This window comes from Symphalangus syndactylus, chromosome 24 (assembly GCF_028878055.3).
Source record: "Symphalangus syndactylus isolate Jambi chromosome 24, NHGRI_mSymSyn1-v2.1_pri, whole genome shotgun sequence".
Classification (NCBI taxonomy): Eukaryota; Metazoa; Chordata; class Mammalia; order Primates; family Hylobatidae; genus Symphalangus; species Symphalangus syndactylus.
The window spans coordinates 27,741,606-27,761,919 of NC_072446.2; the positions used below are offsets into that span (position 1 = coordinate 27,741,606).

A 20,314-nucleotide genomic window follows, 5' to 3' on the forward strand; every position below is an offset into this window, starting at 1 on the left:
TAGAATCGATGAAATAACGAGTTTACTAGAAGTGGTATCAGTGAGCAGTTGACCATTGACCTTTAGAGAGGTTAATAATAATAGCCAGTATTTATTGAATCCAGCTGTATTCCAGGCCTTTTCCCCTCCTTCCTGTCCTGTTCTGGGTGCCGTTTGCCCTCTATACACATTCTCTTAACAAAGATTACATTTGGGGAATATAAATGTGAGCCAGATATACAGTAAATCAACAGGCTTTCCACCATCTTTTTCCTCAAAACCTCCCAATCCTTAGCCCCATTTCTTCAGAACATTGCTTCCTGCTGAATGATAGTCTAATGTGTTAACCTTTCCAGTCCACACCGTGGTTAATCCACCTAAAAGGCATTTCAAATGCATATCCTGTAACCCAGCAGCTGCACTCCTAGGTATGTGCCCTGAAGAACTGCACAGAAATGGTCACCAAAAGACACATACAAGAATGTTTTTGGCAGAGCTATTTGTAATATCTCATTACTGGAGGCTACCCACCCAGATGCTCATCAGCAATAGAATGGATGAAAAATAGTTTGATATATTCACACAATGTACTACAGTAAGTCGTGAGAATGAATGAACTGCAATGAAACAATCAACATGGATGAACCCCACAAACGTCGTGTTGGGTAAAAGAAGCCAGATGCTAAAGAATATACGCTAGGTGATTTTATGTAGTGAAAACTACAAAATAGGCAAAACCAGTCTGTGCTGTTAGAAGTTAGGATAATGCTACTTTTGGTGGAAAGTAACTGGAAGTGGCATGTGGGCCTTCTGTAGGGCACTGGTAATGTTCTGCTTCTTGATCTGGGTGCTGGTTCCACAGAACTTTGTAATAGTTATCAAGGTATACACTTACAACTGTGTGATATATAATTGTACAGTTTTCTTTATGTGTATTATCCTGCAACAAACAGTTGTTTTAAAAAGCACCTTTCTCCAGAAGAGAAGAGAATGCTAAGACTTTTATATGCAGGATGATGGGTAAGAAATTTGAGGGGCAGCTGGTCACATGGAAGATTTGGAATTATTCAGTGTGAATAGAATGTAAAGAACACTAGGGAAAAGGGAAAAAATGAGGCTGGAAATGTAAATTGGGACCAGGTCAGAAAGACTGTGTGTGTTAAATTGGAATTTATTCTGCAAGCAATGGGGTGCCATTGAAGGGTTTTAATCAAAGGGATGGTGTGTTCAGGATTGAGATTTGGGAAGCTCAGGCAGGCCACTGAGTAGAGAAGAAACTGGCAGAAGAGGACACTCTGGTGGTGTGGACACCAGTTAGCATAGAGGAGGAAACTGAGCCACAGAGAGGTTGAGTAACTTTCTCAAAATCACACAACTAATAGAGTGACTGGGGCCAGGTTTACAACCCAGGCATTCAGGCTCCATTGTCCATGCTTTTAACCATAAGGCCATGCTGCCTCCTGAAGATGCTCTAGAAATGATGAAAGGCTGTCGACTGAAAAGGAGCAGGGAGGTTAGCAATTAGGAGACCAGAATTTTTTTTCCTGAAACAGGGTCTCTGTCACCCAGGCTGTAGTGCAGCAACACGATCATAGCTCACTGCAGCCTCAAACTCCTGGGCTCAAGCAATCCTCCCACCACAGCCTCCTGAGTAGCTGGGACTACAGTGTGGGCTAGTAATTTTCAGATTTTTTGTAGAGGCAGGGTCTCACTATGTTGCCCAGGCTGGTCTTGAACTCCTGGGCTAAAGCAGTCCTCCCATCTTGGCCTCCCAAAGTGTTGGGATTACAGCCATGAGCCACTGTACCCAGCCTGAATTCTAATACCAACATGGCCTTTGACTCCTGCCCCTCTTTGGGTCTCAGTTGCCCTCCGTACAATAAAAGCATTGATCTGGATGATCCCTAAGTTCCCTCCAGATGAAACCATCTGTTATTTTAAGGGAGGGCAGATTCCTATAGCTCCAGGGAGAAGGGGAAGGTTAGGGCCCTCACAGAAGTAATCAGGGTTGTGCTTCCTCCACCCATCCTTGGAGACACAGCCAGAGGCAACATCAGTGCCCTGGAGGCCTAAGTATCTGCAGATGGTTCTCAGCCCTTGATTTTCAGATGGACTTAAAGACCTGGACAATGGAGGCATGTGAGGCCCAAGTCACTGGGAATAACTAGGCCAGGGAGAGGCTGACCATGGAGGAAGAAGAGGCAGCAGCCTCCAGGGTATTTATCTCAGAGATACAGAAGAGTAGTCGCTGTGGGAAGGGGAAGCAGTGAGCTAGGGGCCTTGGTGCCTTTCACATCCTGGTTTAAAATAACCCAGTCACCCGGAGCTCTTGTGTCTGGGGGAACTTCACAGGCTGCTCTATGGACTTGGAGTGGACACTCACACTGACCAGAATGTGGTTAGCAATTTTAGAGCCTGGGGACCTGGAACAGGTCATGGAGCCTCTCTTGGCTTGGGGCTTTTCTTCTGGAAGTTAAAGCTGATAATGCCCATCTTCAATAAAACATCAAAATGGGGACTGGTTGAGTTCTGTCCTTCTCCTTCCCCCCCACCACATCCCTGAGGTCTCGTGGTTAAGAGTATATGATGATGTGTTTTCACACAGACCTGGTTTCAAGCCTAGCTCTGTCTTATCTGGTATAACCTTGGACAAGTTGCTGAACTGCTCTGAGCCTGTTTCCTTGTTGTAAAATTAGGATAATAATACTTGTCTTTCAGAGTTATGGTGGGGTTAAATTATATGTGTATATATAATTTGTACATGGGTAAATGCTAAAAACAATAGAATCTGTTTTCATAATTTATCATCGTTTTATTATCCTGTTCCTTATGAATACTTGCTCTTGGGAGAACATACATTAAACACATTCATATTCAAGTATAAACAGCAGAGTGAGATCTACTTGTTTTCTTTACCAGAGAGAATTTACATTTTTCTTGGGGACACATCCTAAAGCCAATTCAATTTAATACACTTTCAGTGGGGATGGGCAATGTGGGCGCTATCCCTGCTGCTGAATGGAAGTAAATGAGGAATGAGCTCATGCTGTAAACACAGACATCGACTAGGTGGATGAGAACTGTGTTTCAAGGTGCTGTGGAATAGCTACCCCAAGAGAAGTGAAGATTGAAGTGCCCCTGGGACTCAAGGAGTCTGATGAGGGACGTCTTTGTGGAAGACATGGCATTTGAGTTCTGGGGTGGAGCTTGGTAAGTTTACTTTAGGGTGCATTTAAAACATGGCTTTGGAGCCAGAATAGCCTGGGTTTGAAGTCCAGCTCCACCATTAGTAGTCATGCATGTCCTTGGGAAAGTTACTTAACCTTCTCGGTCCTCATTTTCTTTCTGTGTAAAGCGGGGCAGTAGCTATCTCATGGTTTATTGTGAGAATTAAGTGGGAAATACCTTTGTAAAACACTTGGCATGGCATCTAGCACAATGGTAATAACCATATTAATAATAGTCAACTTTGTTGAGGGCTGACCGTGCGTCCCAGCCCACCTAGGCCATCCTGAGGATTATATGTTATTACATTTTTACATTGCTTGCTTGTTAACATTTAGTGCTCACACAGCCCTGAGATTCTGGTGCTTTTATCCCTATTATATGATGAAGAAACTGAAGTACAGAGTGCCTGATAAGTTATAGGTGTTATTTAAAGCTAAACTCTGGAGGATGGTTAGAAATTTGATAGGGAAGATGAGGAAGGGAGGAAAGGAAAGGAGTGAGAACCAGGATGGGGAAGTTATGAGGATGTACGGTATTTCTCAGGATGGAGCACCAAAGTGTCTGGCTGGGCTAGGATATAGAGACTGGGAGGGAGACCAGTAGCCGATGGGGAGGGAGTCAGAAAATGGAGTGTCTTGGATGCCTGGGTGCAAAAAACTGAACCTAAGTCAGCAGGCAGTGAAGAAACATTCTAAGGTTCTTGTTTTTGTTTTTGTTTTTGTTTTGAGATAGGATTTCACTCTGTCGCCCAGGCTGGAGTGCAACCAGCCTCAACCTCCCAAGCTCAAGCGATCCTCCTACCTCAGCCTCTCTAGTAGCTGAGACTACAGTTGCCCACCACCATCCCTGGCTAATTTTTGTATTTTTCTTTTTTTTGTAGAGGTGGGGTTTCGCTATGTTGCCCAGGCTGGTCTGAAACTCCTGGGCTCAAGTGATCCACCTGCCTGGGTCTTTCAAAGTGCTGGGATTACAGGCATGAGCCACCGCACCTGGCTAAGGTTTAAAATAAGATGGTGGCATGATTGAAGCTGTGATTTATTTACGAATTTGTTTGTATTTACTTTCATTTGCATTATAGAATTAATACATTAATTATAAAAATTCAAATGACATAGAAACATACAAAAGAGAAATAAATTTCCTTCCCAATGTGCTGGTTGGGTGTAAATGGGTACAACTACAGTTATAATGCGGGAGCCCACCTGTGTGAAGATTTTTGAACTTTGACTTGCTTAGGGTGCCAGCCTGTCTTAGGTCAGGTGTCCCCAAACCAGACCCTGAGATGAGATTCGTGTGGAGGCAGTAATGAAGGAAGTGTCCCCAGAACAGACCCAGGGAAGCAGAACAAGACAGGGCAGGAGGCACGCAATGGTGTGCTCTCAGGCAGGTCCCGAAAGGGTGATCCCAGCCCTGCTGTGGGGTTACTCTGGGGGCTGCGTGAAGCCTCAGAGTTGTTCTGACCCAGGGCAGAGGAGGTGAGGGTTCATCCTCCCGTTTCATTTAGTCTTTGATGAAGGGGCAGGGCAGGGGCAGGTTAAGGGTCATACATTTCCAGACACTTCTAGCTCTGCCTGTGTGCGGGCAACATGGGCTCAGTAGCTGAAAGAAAGACACGCCCACACCCCGTCCCAGAAAAAGGTGCCAGGTGCTGGCTGTGGGAAGCCACAGCACATAGCATGCTACAGTGGAGAGGGGCTCACAGAAGTGGTAAAACGGGGTCTTGGAGGAGGATCACATTGTTCACTACAGCGGGTCAAGTGAGGGTCTATTTCTGGGCCCTGATGGGTGACAAGCAGAGGCTGTTCATTTCTCCCTGGCTCCTGTCAGTGTGTGTTTTATCAGCAGGTGCAGCACTTAGAAGCGTGTTTAACATCTTCTCAGGGGCTTCCACCTCACAAAAGGGTGTTCAATAGATGTCTGTTGAGAGAATGAAAGGGCCATGCTTCAGGGCCCGGGAGCTGGGTTGAGACCCTCGGACCTGGTCGTGAGCAGTCACTAGAGAATGGTTTAGTAAGCCACCCTGACAGAGCCGTGGGCTGCAGCCACACTGTGACAGATCAGAGAGGGTGTGGTGGGTGACATGGTGGCCAGAGGCTATTCTCCGAGGAAGTTAGTTGGTGAAAGAGGTGGGAGGACTAGAAAGGGCCAGAGGATGGAGGGGCAGCAGACACAAGGCCCAGAGAGGACAAATGGGGGAGGAGGTCGTGGTGAGTGGGGGGGAAGGTGGGATGCTGAGGATGGAGATGGATCAGCCACGGCCAGGAGAAGGACGGCCTCTTCCTTTCAGAGAGGAGGGGAGGGCCAGGCAGGGTGAAAGGTCAGGATGGTGACTATATTAGTCAGTGTTCTCTGGAGGGACAGAACAAATAGGACAGATGTATATATAAAGGAGAGTTTATTAAGGAGTGTTGATTCACATGATTACAAGGCAAGGTCCCACAATAGGCTGTCTGCAAGCTGAGGAGCAAGGAAGCCAGTCTGAGTCCCAAAGCTGAAGAACTTGGAGTCCAAAGTCCGAGAGCAGGAAGCATCTAGAATGGGAGGAAGAGGTACGCTGGGAGGATAAGCCAGTCTAGTCTTTCCACATTCTGCCTGCTTTTATTCTGGCCAGGCTGGCAGCTGATTAGATGATGCCCACCCAGATTGAGGGTGGGTCTGCCTTTCCCAGTCCACTGACTCAAATGTTAATCTCCTTTGGCAACACCCTCACAGACACACCCAGGAATGATACTTTGTATCCTTCAATCCAATCAAGTTGATACTCACTATTAACAATCACAGTGACATTTGGAAGTGAGGAAGAGCAGAACAAAGGGAACACATCTCAGCCACGTGGGATGGATGGATCTTGGTGGGGGGTAGTTGGGAAAGCATTGGAACAGTCACTTTGGGGGCCATGGCCCAGTTAGCAAGAGAAGACCCACAGAAGGGGTAGGTGGTAGAGGTTGGATGGTGGACATTGCTGTGGTTGGGTCCAGTCATGGTCCCCAGCTTGGGGAAGGTGGTGTGTCAAGGGAAAAAATGCGCCTACGAGGGTGTCAGCAAGGCAGTTGACAAGGGCAGGTGTGGGGGCATTGGAAAGTCTTTCTCCCTCTGCATTGGTTTGGCTTTTTACGTTCGGCACCTACTTTGTGCCCGGCACTGTGGGAAACATCTGTCATTTAACCCTCTCAACAGCTCCGTGGGAAGATGCTGTCCAGCTTGCCCCAGGTCTCCATACCTGGGCCTTCTGACTGCAAAGCCATATGCTCACCTGTGTGGGGAGCCAGGGCTGCTGTGAGGCAGATCCTAGGGCCTGGTTGGGAACTACTTTGAGGGCTGGAGGGTGCCACACAGATGCAAGGCACAGCTCTGGGGGACTGAGTTGTTTGTCATGCTCTGCTCCTCCCTCTTCCGGGAGAAATGTGTCAGACCTAGGTAGGTGGAGATGGAACGGGGTGGGGGCACCTGAACAGGGCTCAGCAGAGAGGGAGGGAGCTGAGGCAGGTGTGTGCTGCCTGCCTGCAGGGTGCCCAGTCATGGGTCTGTATCCCTAGTGTGGGGTGGGGGGGTGTTTGTTCCTGCACATCTGACAGGGACATAGGTACAGTGCTCTGTGTGTGTGTGTATGCATGTGTGTGTGTGTGTGTGTGTATGTATACAGGGACATCTCTGAGTCTGTGTTTCTGAATGTGCATGTGAGTGGTTCTGTCTTTCTCTGTGTCACTGTACCTGCTATACGCAGAGAAATACAGAAACAGTGGAGATGGAGGGTCGGGGGAGGCTGCAGATGCAAGCTAGGGAAAGAACAGATGATGGAATGGAGTAGAAACACAGATATAAGGGCACGCACGCTCTCCCACGTGTTCAGAAACACCCAGGGAAGATGTGTATACACGTACCCACTTAGCCTCAAACACACAGAGCGACAGGCGTGTGGAGACCCCTGGGAACACACTCAGACCTGCATTAACATACTGTCTTTGCATGCATCTTACTGTGTGTGTGTGTTGCTGTGTGTTTTTCTGAGTGTGGGTGTCTGTGTGTCTGAATAACACAGACACATGTGGGAGACAAAAATATGAGGCTACACATTCTGAGAAACACAGAGTGTTTGTATCTACGCATGCATGTGTGTGTGTACATGTGTGTGTGATTCTTAGAGGCATGGAGGAAGGAGAGACCATCCTGGAGCTGGGAGGAGGAGGGAGGCCAGGAGAAGGCCAGCGGCAGGTGTCCTGGCTTGCCCTGCTCCTGGTACGTAGGCCAGCTCTCCTGTCCTCTGGCAGGAGGGGGATGACTGGGTGTGATTGGGGCTGCTTTTCCCCAGTGGGTCAATCAGCAAGCATTGAAGGATCCTCTTGGGAATAAGCCCATGTCTGAATTTTGTGGGAGCACGAGAAAGATCCCACTAATGATCTACCCCACCTCTAGCAAGCCCACAGTCCCTTGAATCACTAGGCCATGGAGCAGGGAGCAAAGACCCTCCCGGGGCTGTGTCCTGGCTCCCCGCCTTACTAGCTCTATGGGTGTGGACAAGTCCTGACCTCTCCATGCCTCCTGTTTTGGGTACTGGATGGGGGTCAACAGCAGCATCCACCTTATACTTGGTTGTAAGGATTAAGGCTGCCCTCAAGGCAGCCACAGTTATCAGTTGAGCTCAACAATGGTCTAGACCCTGTTCTCGGTGCTGAGGCTTCAAGAGTGAACAAAGTTCCCTCTCCTCATGGAGTTTATGGTCTTTGCAGAGGAAGCTGGCCAAAACATCAATATTGTTTAATGCATTTGGGTGGTAAGCATTAGGAGGAAAACCAAAGCAGGAGTCAGGGCAGAGAGGGGCAGGGGGTAGGAGAAGGCTGCTGTTTTGGAGGGGGAGCGGCCAGGAGAGGTCAAGAAAGATCTTGGATAAGATGACGTTTGACCACAGAATGGAAGGAGGAGTGGGCTGCTGATGGGGGCCATTTAGCCTCATAAGAGCCTGTTATTCTCCCACTTGACAGTTGTGCAAATAGAGGCACACAGAGGCTGAGTAATTTGCCTAAAGCCTCCCAGCCACTGAGATAGATATGCAGGATTTGAACTCATGCCATCTGGTTTCAGAGCGAATAGTCCTCAATCAAGGGTGATTTTTGCTGCCTAGGGGCTATTTGGCAATGTCTGGAGATATTTTTGATTGCCGCAACTGGACTGCAGCGGGGTGGGGTGAGGGGTGCTATTAGTATCTAGTGGGCAAAGGCTGGGGATACTGTTAGACATTCTGTGATGCACAGGGCAGCCCCTACTGCAAAGCAATATGCCATCCACACAGCCAGTCTGCTGAGGTCAAGAAACCCTGGTCAAAATCCATGCAAAGCACTTGACACAGTAGGACATATAGTAGGTGCTCAATAAATAGTAGCTGAAGAGGAGGAAGAGAAATGATTTGGAGAAGGTTTCAGGGGTGAAATGAATTCAAGGGGGAGAAAAAGCACATGTAAATGAATCTATCATTTAACAAAACTCATGCAACACTGTTTGTTGGTGGGGTGGTTACTGGTGAGGCCAGGAGTCTGAGGAGGTTGATGGGCTGGGGGTGGAGGCTGAAGCTGGACAGCCCCCAGCTGCTGAAACACTGCTAACCAGATGACTCTTCTCTCTGTCCCCCTCCCACCTGTGTCTCTCTCCCCATCTCTCTTGGCCACTTTGCCCAGAAGGGGACAGCCGGAGGCTGAAGGGGGCCATCCAGAGGAGCACGGAGACGGGCCTGGCAGTGGAGATGCCCAGCCGGACGCTGCGCCAGGCCAGCCACGAGTCCATTGAGGACAGCATGAACAGCTATGGCTCGGAGGGCAAGTAAGTGTGGGGCCACCAGCCCTCCTGGCTCTTGCAGTCTTTTGTGGTGGCGCACGGGAGGGACTGAGCAACCCCTCTGGGAGCCCTAGGGCAGCTCCAGGCTGTGGAGGCGCCAGCTCAGGGCTCCAGGTTCATCCCCCAACTTCAGAAGGGAGGCAGTGTAACAGCAAAGCCCCGAGGGAGAGCGAGCCCTGCTGCTTGGATTTGAATCCTGGCTCCACCCCTTTCCTGCTGTGTGACCTTGGGCAAGGTCTCTATGCCACACTTTCCTCATCTGTAAAATGGGATTAACAGCATCAGCTTCATAGGGATGTCATGAGGATTAGACGTTTACAATCCATATAATGCAGGGGTAATATTTATACACAGCATAAAGCAGTGTTTGGCACTAAGTGCTGTATATTAGTGCTGCTTAAGAAATAAAGGAGGGGGTAGAGAGGGGTTTTATTATCACCATTATTTCCTCTTTACTTTTTTAGTTTCCTGAATCCCATTGGTTTTGAAAAATATATACTACTGCTTTATAAAGGCATTTCTTGAGCATCAGCTCACTAGACAGTAGTGTGGCCAGCTCCTTGCCAGCGTTTCCCTCTGTGGGCTTCGCGTCAGAATCACGGGAACACATTACCCATGCAGCTCGCAGGGCCCCACATCCAGGCTGCTGAATTAGTCTCTGGGAGTGTGGCCTGAGAACCCCACTGTTAAAAAGCTTTTACCCTAGGGGAACTCACCTAGACTAGGGGTTTCTTATTTTCACAGACCCCTTTAAGAATTTCAGGAAAGCATTGGGCCCAGTTTCCCCCAATACGCACAGCCCTCAGTGCATGTACACCCTCATTCTCCCACACACAGTCCTGCAAACATGCTTTTCTCATAACTGTAGGGGTCATCAGAGTCCCCTAAAACCATCCATGGATCCCTAGATCAAAGAAACTTTCATCCAAAGCAACTTCCTTATCATACAGATGACCAGGGCACTCAGAGAGGTTAAGGGGCTCACTCTGCATCATGAAGCATGTTACCAGGTCTGGAACCCAGGAGTCTTGACTCCCAGCCAGGGGTTATTTCCCAGCAGTGCATCGCTTCATGGTCCTAGCTATCGTCTAAAGTCAGGGAAGTGGGGTGGGATATCATGATTCTTGTGCACATGGCAAGACTGAGGCTTAGAAAAGTTAAATTCCACAACTGTCCAGAAAAGTAGCCACTAGACGCATGTGGCTAATTAAATAAGATGAAACTTTCTGTTCTATTGCACTAGCCATATTTCAAGTGCTCGCTAGCAACTTGTGGCTAGTGACAACCATATTGGGTGGTGCAGAAAATAGAACATTTCCATCATCATAGAAAATTCGTTTGAACAGTACTGGCCAAGTGACTTGTGCAAGGACAGACACACAGCCTTGGTGGGGCTGGGGCTTGGCCTCCACTTTTGCTTCCCTTCATTCTGGCCCTGCCCCTCAGCTGGGGGCTCCTGCTGGCTAAAAGCCTTCCCCACCCCCAGCCCCTCCTAAACTGGGCATCTTCAGCCTCGTGAATGGCCTTGCCTTAGCAGATGCTGCTGTTCCACCCACCTCCTAGCGAGACTTTCCCGTGGGCGAGAACAGGAGGAGGACAGCGGAAGGGAGAGGAGGAGGAGGAGGAGGAAGGGAGCCAGTGTTTTCTTTAACCTGAGAAACATGGCAAGGCAGCAGAACTTGGAGGAAGATATTCTCGCATCTGGGGAGCAGTGGGGCCCCGCTGACAGGTGTGAGTCTCAGGGAGTCAGGAAGCTCAGGTCCTAATCCTGGCTCCGCCACTCATGCCCCTGGGTGGGCTTGAGCACATCAGTGGGCCTCTCTAATGTTTGAGGCCAGTAAACATCTGTCAGCCTCAGGTCTGGAGATGTCAGCAGGTCTGGAGGACTAGATTGTGGGAAGGGCAACGTGCTTCAGTGAGCAGCAGCAGAGAAGTCAAACCCTCATTTCTGTTTTATAGAAGAGGAGATGAAGGCTCAGAAAGGCCGCATGACCAAGGGGAGCATTATCAGAGTGCGTTATGAGGAAGAAATGAGGTGATGCCTGCAGGTGACAGGTGTTTGGAACATGGCTCTTGTTACTGTTTGCTGTAATGGGCTTTAAGGGACCAGAGAGTCTAATTACAGACAGGTTCAAAGCTAGGACTCAAGAATGAGACTGCCCTGGTGTGTGGTTCATTTCAGCTTCTTAGTAGCTGTGTGGCTTTGGGGAAGTTACTTCACCTCTCTGAGCCCAGTTTCTTCATCTATAGAAAGGGGACAGTAACAGTGCAGACACTTACAGAGTTGTGAGGGTTCAATATGTTAATACATGTAAAAGAACTTAGCACAGTGACCGGCTCTGTAATTGTTAGCTATTATTGTTTGTTGTTAATTAAGGCACTGTTTGTTGGCTATGTTGCTGTTTTGGTCAGTTGCGTTCTAACGGATATAGTGAGCCACCCCAAATACAGTTGTGTCTATAAAGTGCTTAGCACAGGGTAAGCACTGAGTAAGTGTTGGCTGTGAGGATTACGATTACTAAAAGGCTTGAGGTGGGTGTTCTGAGCCCAACTGAGGAGGTATCAGGTGGGTTGGAGGGTGACGGGTCCAGCAGCAGGGGACAGTCTTGACCTCCTGAGAGGGGCTGAGTGTTGGTGGATCCCAGCCAGGCCAGGCGCTGCCACCTGCCCAGCACCTGGGTGAGGTAGGGACACAGAAGGAACGGGTGGGGACATTGAGCTGTGGTCAGCCTCCTTGTTCTGCAGGCATTTTGGGCACTGGTTGGCCCCAAATGCCAGGCTCTGAAACAGGAAGGGACTGTTCTCCCCTCTCCCCACTCTTGGTCTTCTGCCAGCCCAGCTGAGGCTTACAGGGAGCTAGCCTCACTTGAGCAGCCCCTGCAAGGCTGCAGCCCCTGGCACCGCTGGGTCTGTCTGACTGTGCTGGATCACCAGGCATATGTATTCCTGCAAGTAGGCACAGGATTTCCATTTCACCAGATGTGATTGAGCACTTAGAATGTGCCAGGCAGTTGGGTCGGGTACCTCAGACACCCTGTCCTCCATGAGCCTCTACTCTTGGGCACTGACTAAGCAACTAGCAGTGTGGGGAGAGCTGCAAAGGACAGGTATAGAAAACTTGGGAAATGCTGTGTTCCCAGCCAGGTGTCAGGGATGGGGAAGGGGTGCCTGTGGGTTGGGTCGCTCTGTCAGTGAGGATGCCTTGAGTCCCGGGTTATGTAATACCAATGGACAATGGCTTCAGCCCTTGCTATTCAAAGTGTGGTCCACAGCCCAGCAACACTGGCATGGGAGCCTGTTAAATATGCAGAATCTCAGGCTCTATCCCAGACCCACTGAATCAGAATCCGTATTTGAATGAGACTCCCAGGTGGTTTGTATGTACATTAAGGTAGAGAAGCCCTGGCTTAATGGTAATAATGGCCATGGCCAACTCTTGCAGAGAACACTTACTATGTGCAGACACTGTGCTGTGCTTTTACTTATATTGACTCATTTAATTCTCACAACAACCTGACAATGGGACTGTTAATATTCCCATTTTACAGATGAGGAAATGGAAGCTCAGAGAGGGTAAATAAGTTGCCCCACGTCACACAGCCAGTCAGTGGCTGAGCCGGGATTCAAATCCGGGCATTGGGTATCTGCCTTTAATGTTTATATTCTTTTTCTCATTTAATGGTTGCATTTATCAAGATTTCTGGAAGTAGAGGCTTCCAGGATGGTTTGGTAGTTCAAGGATGCCATCAAGGACCCAGAGCCCCTCTCTCTTTCCACACCACGGGCCTCATGCTGGGCCAGTTGTGGTTGATCCCCTGGGGCTGGGGAAGGGCTTTCTTTCCTTGAGCCTGTTTCTGCCTGATCAAAAATTGGAGCTCTGTGGGTTAAGGATGGAGAGTCAACCAGCCATGCCACCAGGCCAGGCCCATCTCACCCAGGAAAAGGGCAGGAGCTAGAGCTCAAGCCCTCTGAGATGGGACCATGAGAACAGAACCTTCCAGACATACCTTACTCCTCCCCACCTGCCCTAATCCTGAGATACTCCCTATTGACTGTGTGTTCTAGTTTGGGTTTTCTCTGAACCAGACCTGAGACACGGGTTCAAGTGCAAGTGATTCACCTGGGAGGTGATTCTAGAAAATAATAGCAGAGGAGCATGTGGGAGAGAGGTGATGCACCCAATAAAGCATGCTTTAAGAAGCCAGCTTTCCCGGTGGGCAACCAGAGCCAATCCTGATGAAGAACTCTGGGAACCCGTGTGAAACATGCACCTGGGAGTTACCTCCTCAGGAGGTGAGGGAGCTGAGGTATTTACATTCCAGCTCTTAACCAGTTACTGAGCAGTGGCTGCTCCCTGTTAACTCTGGCTCTTCCTGTGGTAAAATAGGCTCTTGAGGCCAGAGAAGCTCTTCAGGGGCCAGAGAAGCCTGGGCAAAGGCATGCAGATGCTGGCGGTTGGAAGTCAGCAAGCACTGACATAATAAGGGGTGTGGGGATGGTCCAGCAGAGCCTGCTACACTGCCTGGGTGCACAGGACTACTGTCTCCCCAGCTGCCCAAACCAGAAATCTGGGGTTCTCGCAGACAGTTCCCCCTCTCCAATCCATAATCCATTCCCAATCCATAATCATGCTGTGCCATTTTATTCTTAATGATCTCTTGAATCCATCCATTCCTCCCCATCTCCATCTCCTGGTCAAGGCCATACATCGCTCTTGCGTGGACACCTGCAGGTCTCCTTTTTGGTCTGAACACCACAGTTTGCCACCCAGCACTTATTCTTCTGACTTTTCCCAGCCTCTCCCAGTCCCCATCCATATGGGGACTCCACCACTCCGAACCTTTACCCTTCACTTTTCTCACCTCCAGGTCTTTGCATCCATTGCGCCCTCTACCTGGTACTTCCTTCTCTACCCTTGCTCCCCCTTCACCCTCTGACTCATTCCTTCTCCAGACCTCAGCTGAGAACTGGCACAAAGGCTGTATCTCATGTGCCAACACCAGTAATTGATAGCGGTTCCCTGGAGTGCTGTGTTGAGAAGGATTCTGGAGCCAAGTCCAGGCTTGGCAGGAGAGCTGAGGTTGATTAGCAATGTCTGTCCTGGGCGTGGGCAGAAGTGGAATGGAACGGGTAGGGCCTACCGTTCCTCTGGCTGTATCAGCAGCTCTCACAGTCCCCTGTCCCTCCCCCACCACAGTGCCCTTCACTCTCTATCTTAATTGTCACATGTGTGTCTGTCTGTCCCACTAGACACTGAGTTCAGTGCCTGTCTAGCTGGCCCACAGTTGGTGCTCTGCACATTCTGATGAATAATGGGTGGGTGTGTGTGAGCAGAAGCATGCATACATTCCACTCCTTCCCGCCCCTTCAGCACACAGAATCCAGGGCCTTGGCATCCTCTCTGTTGACCCAGAAGCGCTCCAGGCTGGCTCCCAGCACCCACCTGCTTCTTGCCTCTGTTCTTTGTTGTCCCGAGATGTCTGGGTCATCAGCATCCAGGTCTCTGAGTGTCTGGGTCACTGTGTCCACAGCCCAGGGAAGCAGAGTGTGAGGCAGTGGCAGGGCCACTGAACCCGGGCTCAGGGTCACAGTTCTGCCAAGGCTGTTTCCTAATCACCAAAGGCTCAAGAGCCTGGGTGGGTGGTCAGAACCCCCTTTTCTTCCCCACCTCTAATATTTAGCAGCATTCCTGTGCCCAAAGGACAAAGCAGAACTGGATGCAGCTGTGGCTAGGAGACAGGGATTTGTTTTGTTTTGTTTTATAAGCACTAGTATTTCTTGAGCATTTGACTATGCCAGACTCTGTTCTAAGGCATTTATCTCATTTAAGACTTACAACAGCACTGGGATTATCCTATTGTTCTTTATTCCTGTTTTACTGGGAAGGAAACCAAGGCTCTGAGAAGTGAAGAATGTGCCTCCACGACTAGTGAGTGGTGGAGTCAGGATTCAGTTCCAGGCCTGCCTGACACCATAGCTTTGGCCTGCAAATCCCTGTGCTCTGCTCTGGGCAAGGCTGAGGTCCCCTCAGGGCAAATAGAGACAGTATAACGTAGTGCTTAGGAGGGTGAATGCTGGAGCCAGACTCTCCAGGTTCAAGTCCTGGGTCTGCCACTCCTAGCAGAGTGATTTTGGTTCAATTACTTAACAGTTCTGTGCCTCAGTTTCCCATTTTATAAAATGGGTATTAATTACAAGTACCTAGCTTTTATAGAGTTGTTAAGAGGATTAAATGGAGCAACATTGACAAATAGTACTATCAGTGCTTGGCTCAAGATGAGTTTTTGACAAATAAAAACATAAATCCTTGGCTTGGCACCCATGAGCCACACACAGTCTCATAGAGGTGGTCAGGCTTGGAAATATCTTGAATGCTTGAGAAGTCGGAGTCAGGATTGTGTGATATGGTATATCCTGGCACAGGGCAATTCTGCTACAGTGCTTGTTTTGAAAACGAGAATTTGTTCCAACATGATTCAAGTATTAGGGAACAATTTGAGCATAACGTAACTTTTGCATTTGTTCAGGTGCAATTTCATCCACAAGGAGCACTGGGTGAATGAAGAAAACTGCACCCACATAAGAATACACAAAACACATGCGCCTCAGACATCCACGGCACCGTCAGTTTACTATTATAAGCCACACCCGTCCACACCTGGTGGTACAACTTTCCATTGACTTCAGTTTTTCCCTCACCACCTCACAATCACTCACAGGCTACACCTCTTCTGACACCCACTTCCACAAGCAAACTGCAGGTCGTTTTCAAGGTCAAGTGCCATTTTTATTGTAGTATTTATGCATTTCTAAAGCATTTAACATATTTAAAACCATGCTTTCATTTTTACTGCATTCTTGCCTTTTTCTTTTTTTGATGTGACACTGACCCCATTTTCCCATAAGCTCTGTGATTTTTATAGCAAGATTTTGCGTTGCACAGTAATTTTTAGAAATGTATATTTCATGTTACAGCAGAATTGACTGTATTGTAGCCTTGGTGAGTTTGTGGGAGGATGGATGGATGGATGGATAAATGGATGGATGGGTGGATGGATAAATGGATGGATGGATAAATGGATGGATGGATGGATGGATGGATGGATGGATGGATGGATGGATAAATGGATGGACAGATGGATGGATGGGTGGATGGATGGATGGATAAATGGATGGATAAATGGACGGATGGATAAATGGATGGATGGATGGATGGATGGATGGATGGATGGATGGTTGGATGGATAAATGGATGGATGGATAAATCGATGGATGGATAAATGGATGGATGGATGGATAAATGGATGGATGGATGAAGGGACAGATGGATGGATAGATGGATAAATCGATGGATGGATGGATGGATGGATGGATGGATGGATGGATGGGCGGGCGAGCATGTAGCGAATGGATGGACAGGGAACCCATAAATTCCTAAACCTTTGAGAACTACATAACCCATAATCACCACAAGGGCTGTGCAACCTTTTAATTTCTGATGCTGTTGAGACGAGTGATCCATCTGGAGAAGAGAATGGAGTCAAACCCCTGCGTGACCCAGTTACTTCTTTCACCATCAAGAACACAGAAAATCCAGGGGCCAAACCAAGCTCAGAGGTTAATAATAAAAGACCAATGGGTTTCAGCTCCACAAACAAAAGTAACAGGATTTGAAATGCAGGGAATCTCATTTCACCATTAACACAAAATAAAAGGCCAGCAGAACATGGGTTGTAATCCTATTTCAGGGCTTTGCACCTGTCCAAGTGGCACACATCCCTGGAAGGGACCCGCTGCTGCAGTACTCCCCAAAATGGCTTGGGCTTATTCTCAGGCGTCCAGATATGGTACTTACTAACAGGTCTAGAATCTGAAATGCCATGAAAATGCCAAGAATGTGGCAAGGAGGCTCTCCCAGGCCAGGCAGCAGGCCCAGCAGGCCATTGTTTCTCACCCTTTGATTCACTCAGCAGGTCCTCTGTGCTAAGCACCTTGCCCACACTAGCTCTCTGACTCTCCCCAACAACTCAGCAAGGTGATTACTATTTATTCCCATTTTCTACATGAGGAAACTGCAGCTCAGAGAGGTTAAGACACTTGCCACAGGTTGTACAGTACTGGCATCCGGGGTCTGCGTTATGCCAAATCCAGTCTTTACCCCATCCTTTATTTCCCCAGTGTGAGTCCTGCTGTATGGTTTGGCAGTGAACATCTATTGAGCTCCTGTTGCATACAAGGACTTGTCAAAGTTGTAGCACATATGCAGCACTTAATTCAGTAAGCTCTTTTATACCCCTGTGCTCATGGATGCCACAAGCAGAAATTTTGAAAAACATTTGAAACTGAGACAGCACAGGCACTGGCCAACGAAAAGGCCAGACACTGTCCATGAGGCAGTGTGATTTCATTTGCAGATAAGAACATTGAAATGCAGAGACAATAACAACTTGTCAGAGGTCACACAGCAAGCAGTTGGCTAGTGAGTTGTAGAGGCAGATTTGATTTTGCAGCCTCTGCCCTCTTTCGTACTCCAGGGAAGAACCGCAGTTGGATTTCTGGCCAGTAGGGCCCAGCCACCACTTTATTCCTCCTTCCTCCAGCCCCCAGGAGGACGTGATACCTATTCAGGGTTTCTGGGGCATCAGCCGGGTTCCTTGGCAGCTAGCAAGGCTCCCTGGGATAGGAAGTCAGGCAGCCGCCCAGATATTATAAACAATTACCGCTAATTACCAGGCCTGCCAGTTCCCCATTGTCTGCTCACAATCCCACCAGGAACTGAGAAGCAGACAATGATGATGTTGGAGGAAACTTTCAACTACAGGCTGCAGAGGGCCTCCCTCTGCCTGGGAGGCTGCGCTCCTTCCATGCCTGGAATCCGTGAGACCGCCACCATTTCTCAGGCTTTTGGAGCCCAGACACTCCGTACAAAATGGAGCCTGGCCCCCTAGATGGCTGGGAGGGTAGGGTGGAAAAGAGACCCAGGGGCATGGAGGAAAGGCCACGTCACCAGTGTGAAAGAGGTCAGGGTCCCCAACCCCAGGGGCCTCCCCCAGGGGTACTGGTCTCTGGCCTTTTAGGAACCAGGCTGCAGAGCAGGTGAGCAGTGGGTGAGCGAGCGTTACCGCCTGAACTCTGCCTCCTGTCAGATCAGTGACGACATTAGATTCTCATAGGAGCATGAACCCTACTGTGAACTGTGCATGGGAGGGATCTAGGTTGCGAGCTCCTTGTGAGAATCTAACTAATGCCTGATGATCTGAGGTGGAGCAGTTTCATCCCGAAACCATCCCCACTCCCTGCCCCAGTCCATGGAAAAATTGTCTTCCACAAAACTGGTCCCTGGTGCTAAAAAGGTTAGGGACCCCTGGTCCAGACCATAGCCTCTGTGCTGTTAATTAAGGGTCTTTGGTTTTGCAAGAATAGTGGGTGCACCTTTAGTCCCCAGACACCTAAGTGACTTTATTTTTCCTACTTTCTGTCTATAAAAAAAACCATTGTTGCATAATTGTTAAGATAATAGACTTGGAAGCCTGACTCTCTGGGTTCAGATACCACTCAGCTTCTGTCTTGGTTTGGCTTCTTCCAGAGCAGACCCTGATTCAAAGAGTCAAGTGGAAATTGGTTATTTGGCAGGCCATCCCAGGAATCCCCAGTGTGGGAGCTGCAAGGAATGGGGTGGGAAGAGAGGGGAGCTAATAACGGATGCGTCATCGAGCCTGCTACCACTAAGGGCAGCTGGAGCTCAGGCCCACTGTGGAGCCTTGGGAGGCTGGGTGAACATTCACCTGCATTATCCCCCCTGCAGACTCCCAGTTTGTCACTGGGTGGGGGCTGCTTCTGGGGCATGAACCCTCGGGTGCTTCCAGCCTGCCCTGTGCGACAGGCTGAATTTGCTCCCCCAGCAAAATTCAGAATTCTCACAGCCAGAAAATAAGCCTTCAGACCTAGTGGCAGGTGTGAGAGCAGGTAGCCTTGGAGTATAGAGGTGAGTGCCGAGGGATAGGGTGGGGCCATGCAGTACCTGTGTGATTTGGGCAGGTTTCTTAACTCTCCAGCTCATCTATAAAATGGGCCCAGTAATAGTATTGACCTCATAGGGTTGCCGTGAGACTGAAATGAATTACTAAGTATAGAGCACTTTGACATTTGTGGCATTTAGTGAGCACTGGGAGTTCGCTGTTGCTAATCTCTGTATCAAGTCCTGCTGTGTCCTCTGTTTGCTGAAAACTTAGACTCACTTGGTTCAGGATTTTCCCAAACGTTATGCCTGTGTCCTGGGGAAGTTTATGTAGAGAGAATCCATGTAAATCTCCAGAACAGGCCCAGGGTAACAGTCAAAGTATTTAATAAGAAGCACAAGTCACAGCTACTGATCACACTATTTTGTATTGCTGCCCACATCCCCCCCTGCCCACATTAATTCTCTACTTATTTATTCCTAAGATTTCTATCATTTACCACCTTCTAACATACCGTAATGTTTATGATATTAATTGTGTGTAATATGTCACTAGAATCTAAGCACCTCAAGGGCAGGAATCACTGTTCACTAACATATTCTAAGTGTCCAGAATAGTGCCTGGACACAATAGAGTGCATAGTATGTGCTCAGTAAACATTTGTTGGTTGAATGAATGGATCAAATGGATGCTGGCCATAACACCTGGTGTACCAGCTGAATGTCAGTGAGGGCTCGTGTCCAGTAGCATTGGCTGCTATTATTGTGGTGCTCAGACACTGGGGACAGAGTATGTGGTCCTCGATCATCATCCATCATTCTGGTGTCTCCTGGAACATGATCTTACTGTCTGCTCCTTGGTCATTGTTTCCCATTGGTCTCAGCTACTTCTCTTTGCCCAGACCACCAGACCTCTATGGATCTGCCCTTCTCTCCAGTGCACCTGGATCATATGTTCCTCTCTAGGGTACAGAGGGACGTACAGGGAGCCTCAGACATCTCCCAGGGGGTTACTTGACAAGAAGCCCAAGCAGCCATTTCTGTAAAGTGTTCTACCCTTTCCTTAGCTCCACCCAGTAAGAAGGGTGGGTGCAAGTCTCCTCTGCTTTCAGATCCCCCCAGCCTATCTGGAGTTTTCTGTCATCCCCCAGCACTCACCAGCTGCAGACTACAGACTGTCTGCAAGGATCCTGCAGCATCTCAGCTGTCTTCCCTCCTTGCCTGACTTCCTCTGCTCTCCCAGGCTGAGGGTTTGTCTGTTTCGGGGCAGGATAGCCTAGTTTTGTACCTGTTCTTTCAAGTCTGTTTCTTAGATTTGGAACT

The 20,314-nt window shown here is 48.8% G+C and overlaps 1 protein-coding gene across 2 annotated transcripts in view; it reads left to right on the top strand.

Annotated features, from left to right (window-relative positions):
• RIMS4 (regulating synaptic membrane exocytosis 4) overlaps positions 1-20,314 on the top strand; it is a 58,879-nt gene that overhangs the window by 30,313 nt on the left and 8,252 nt on the right. Inside the window, exon 2 of one of the 2 annotated variants that reach the window (XM_055266422.2) lies at positions 8,877-9,018. In XM_055266422.2, coding sequence (XP_055122397.1) covers positions 8,877-9,018 — 142 coding nt within the window. The remainder of the gene's footprint in view (positions 1-8,876; positions 9,019-20,314) is intronic. The other variant, XM_055266423.2, reaches the window with a different exon arrangement.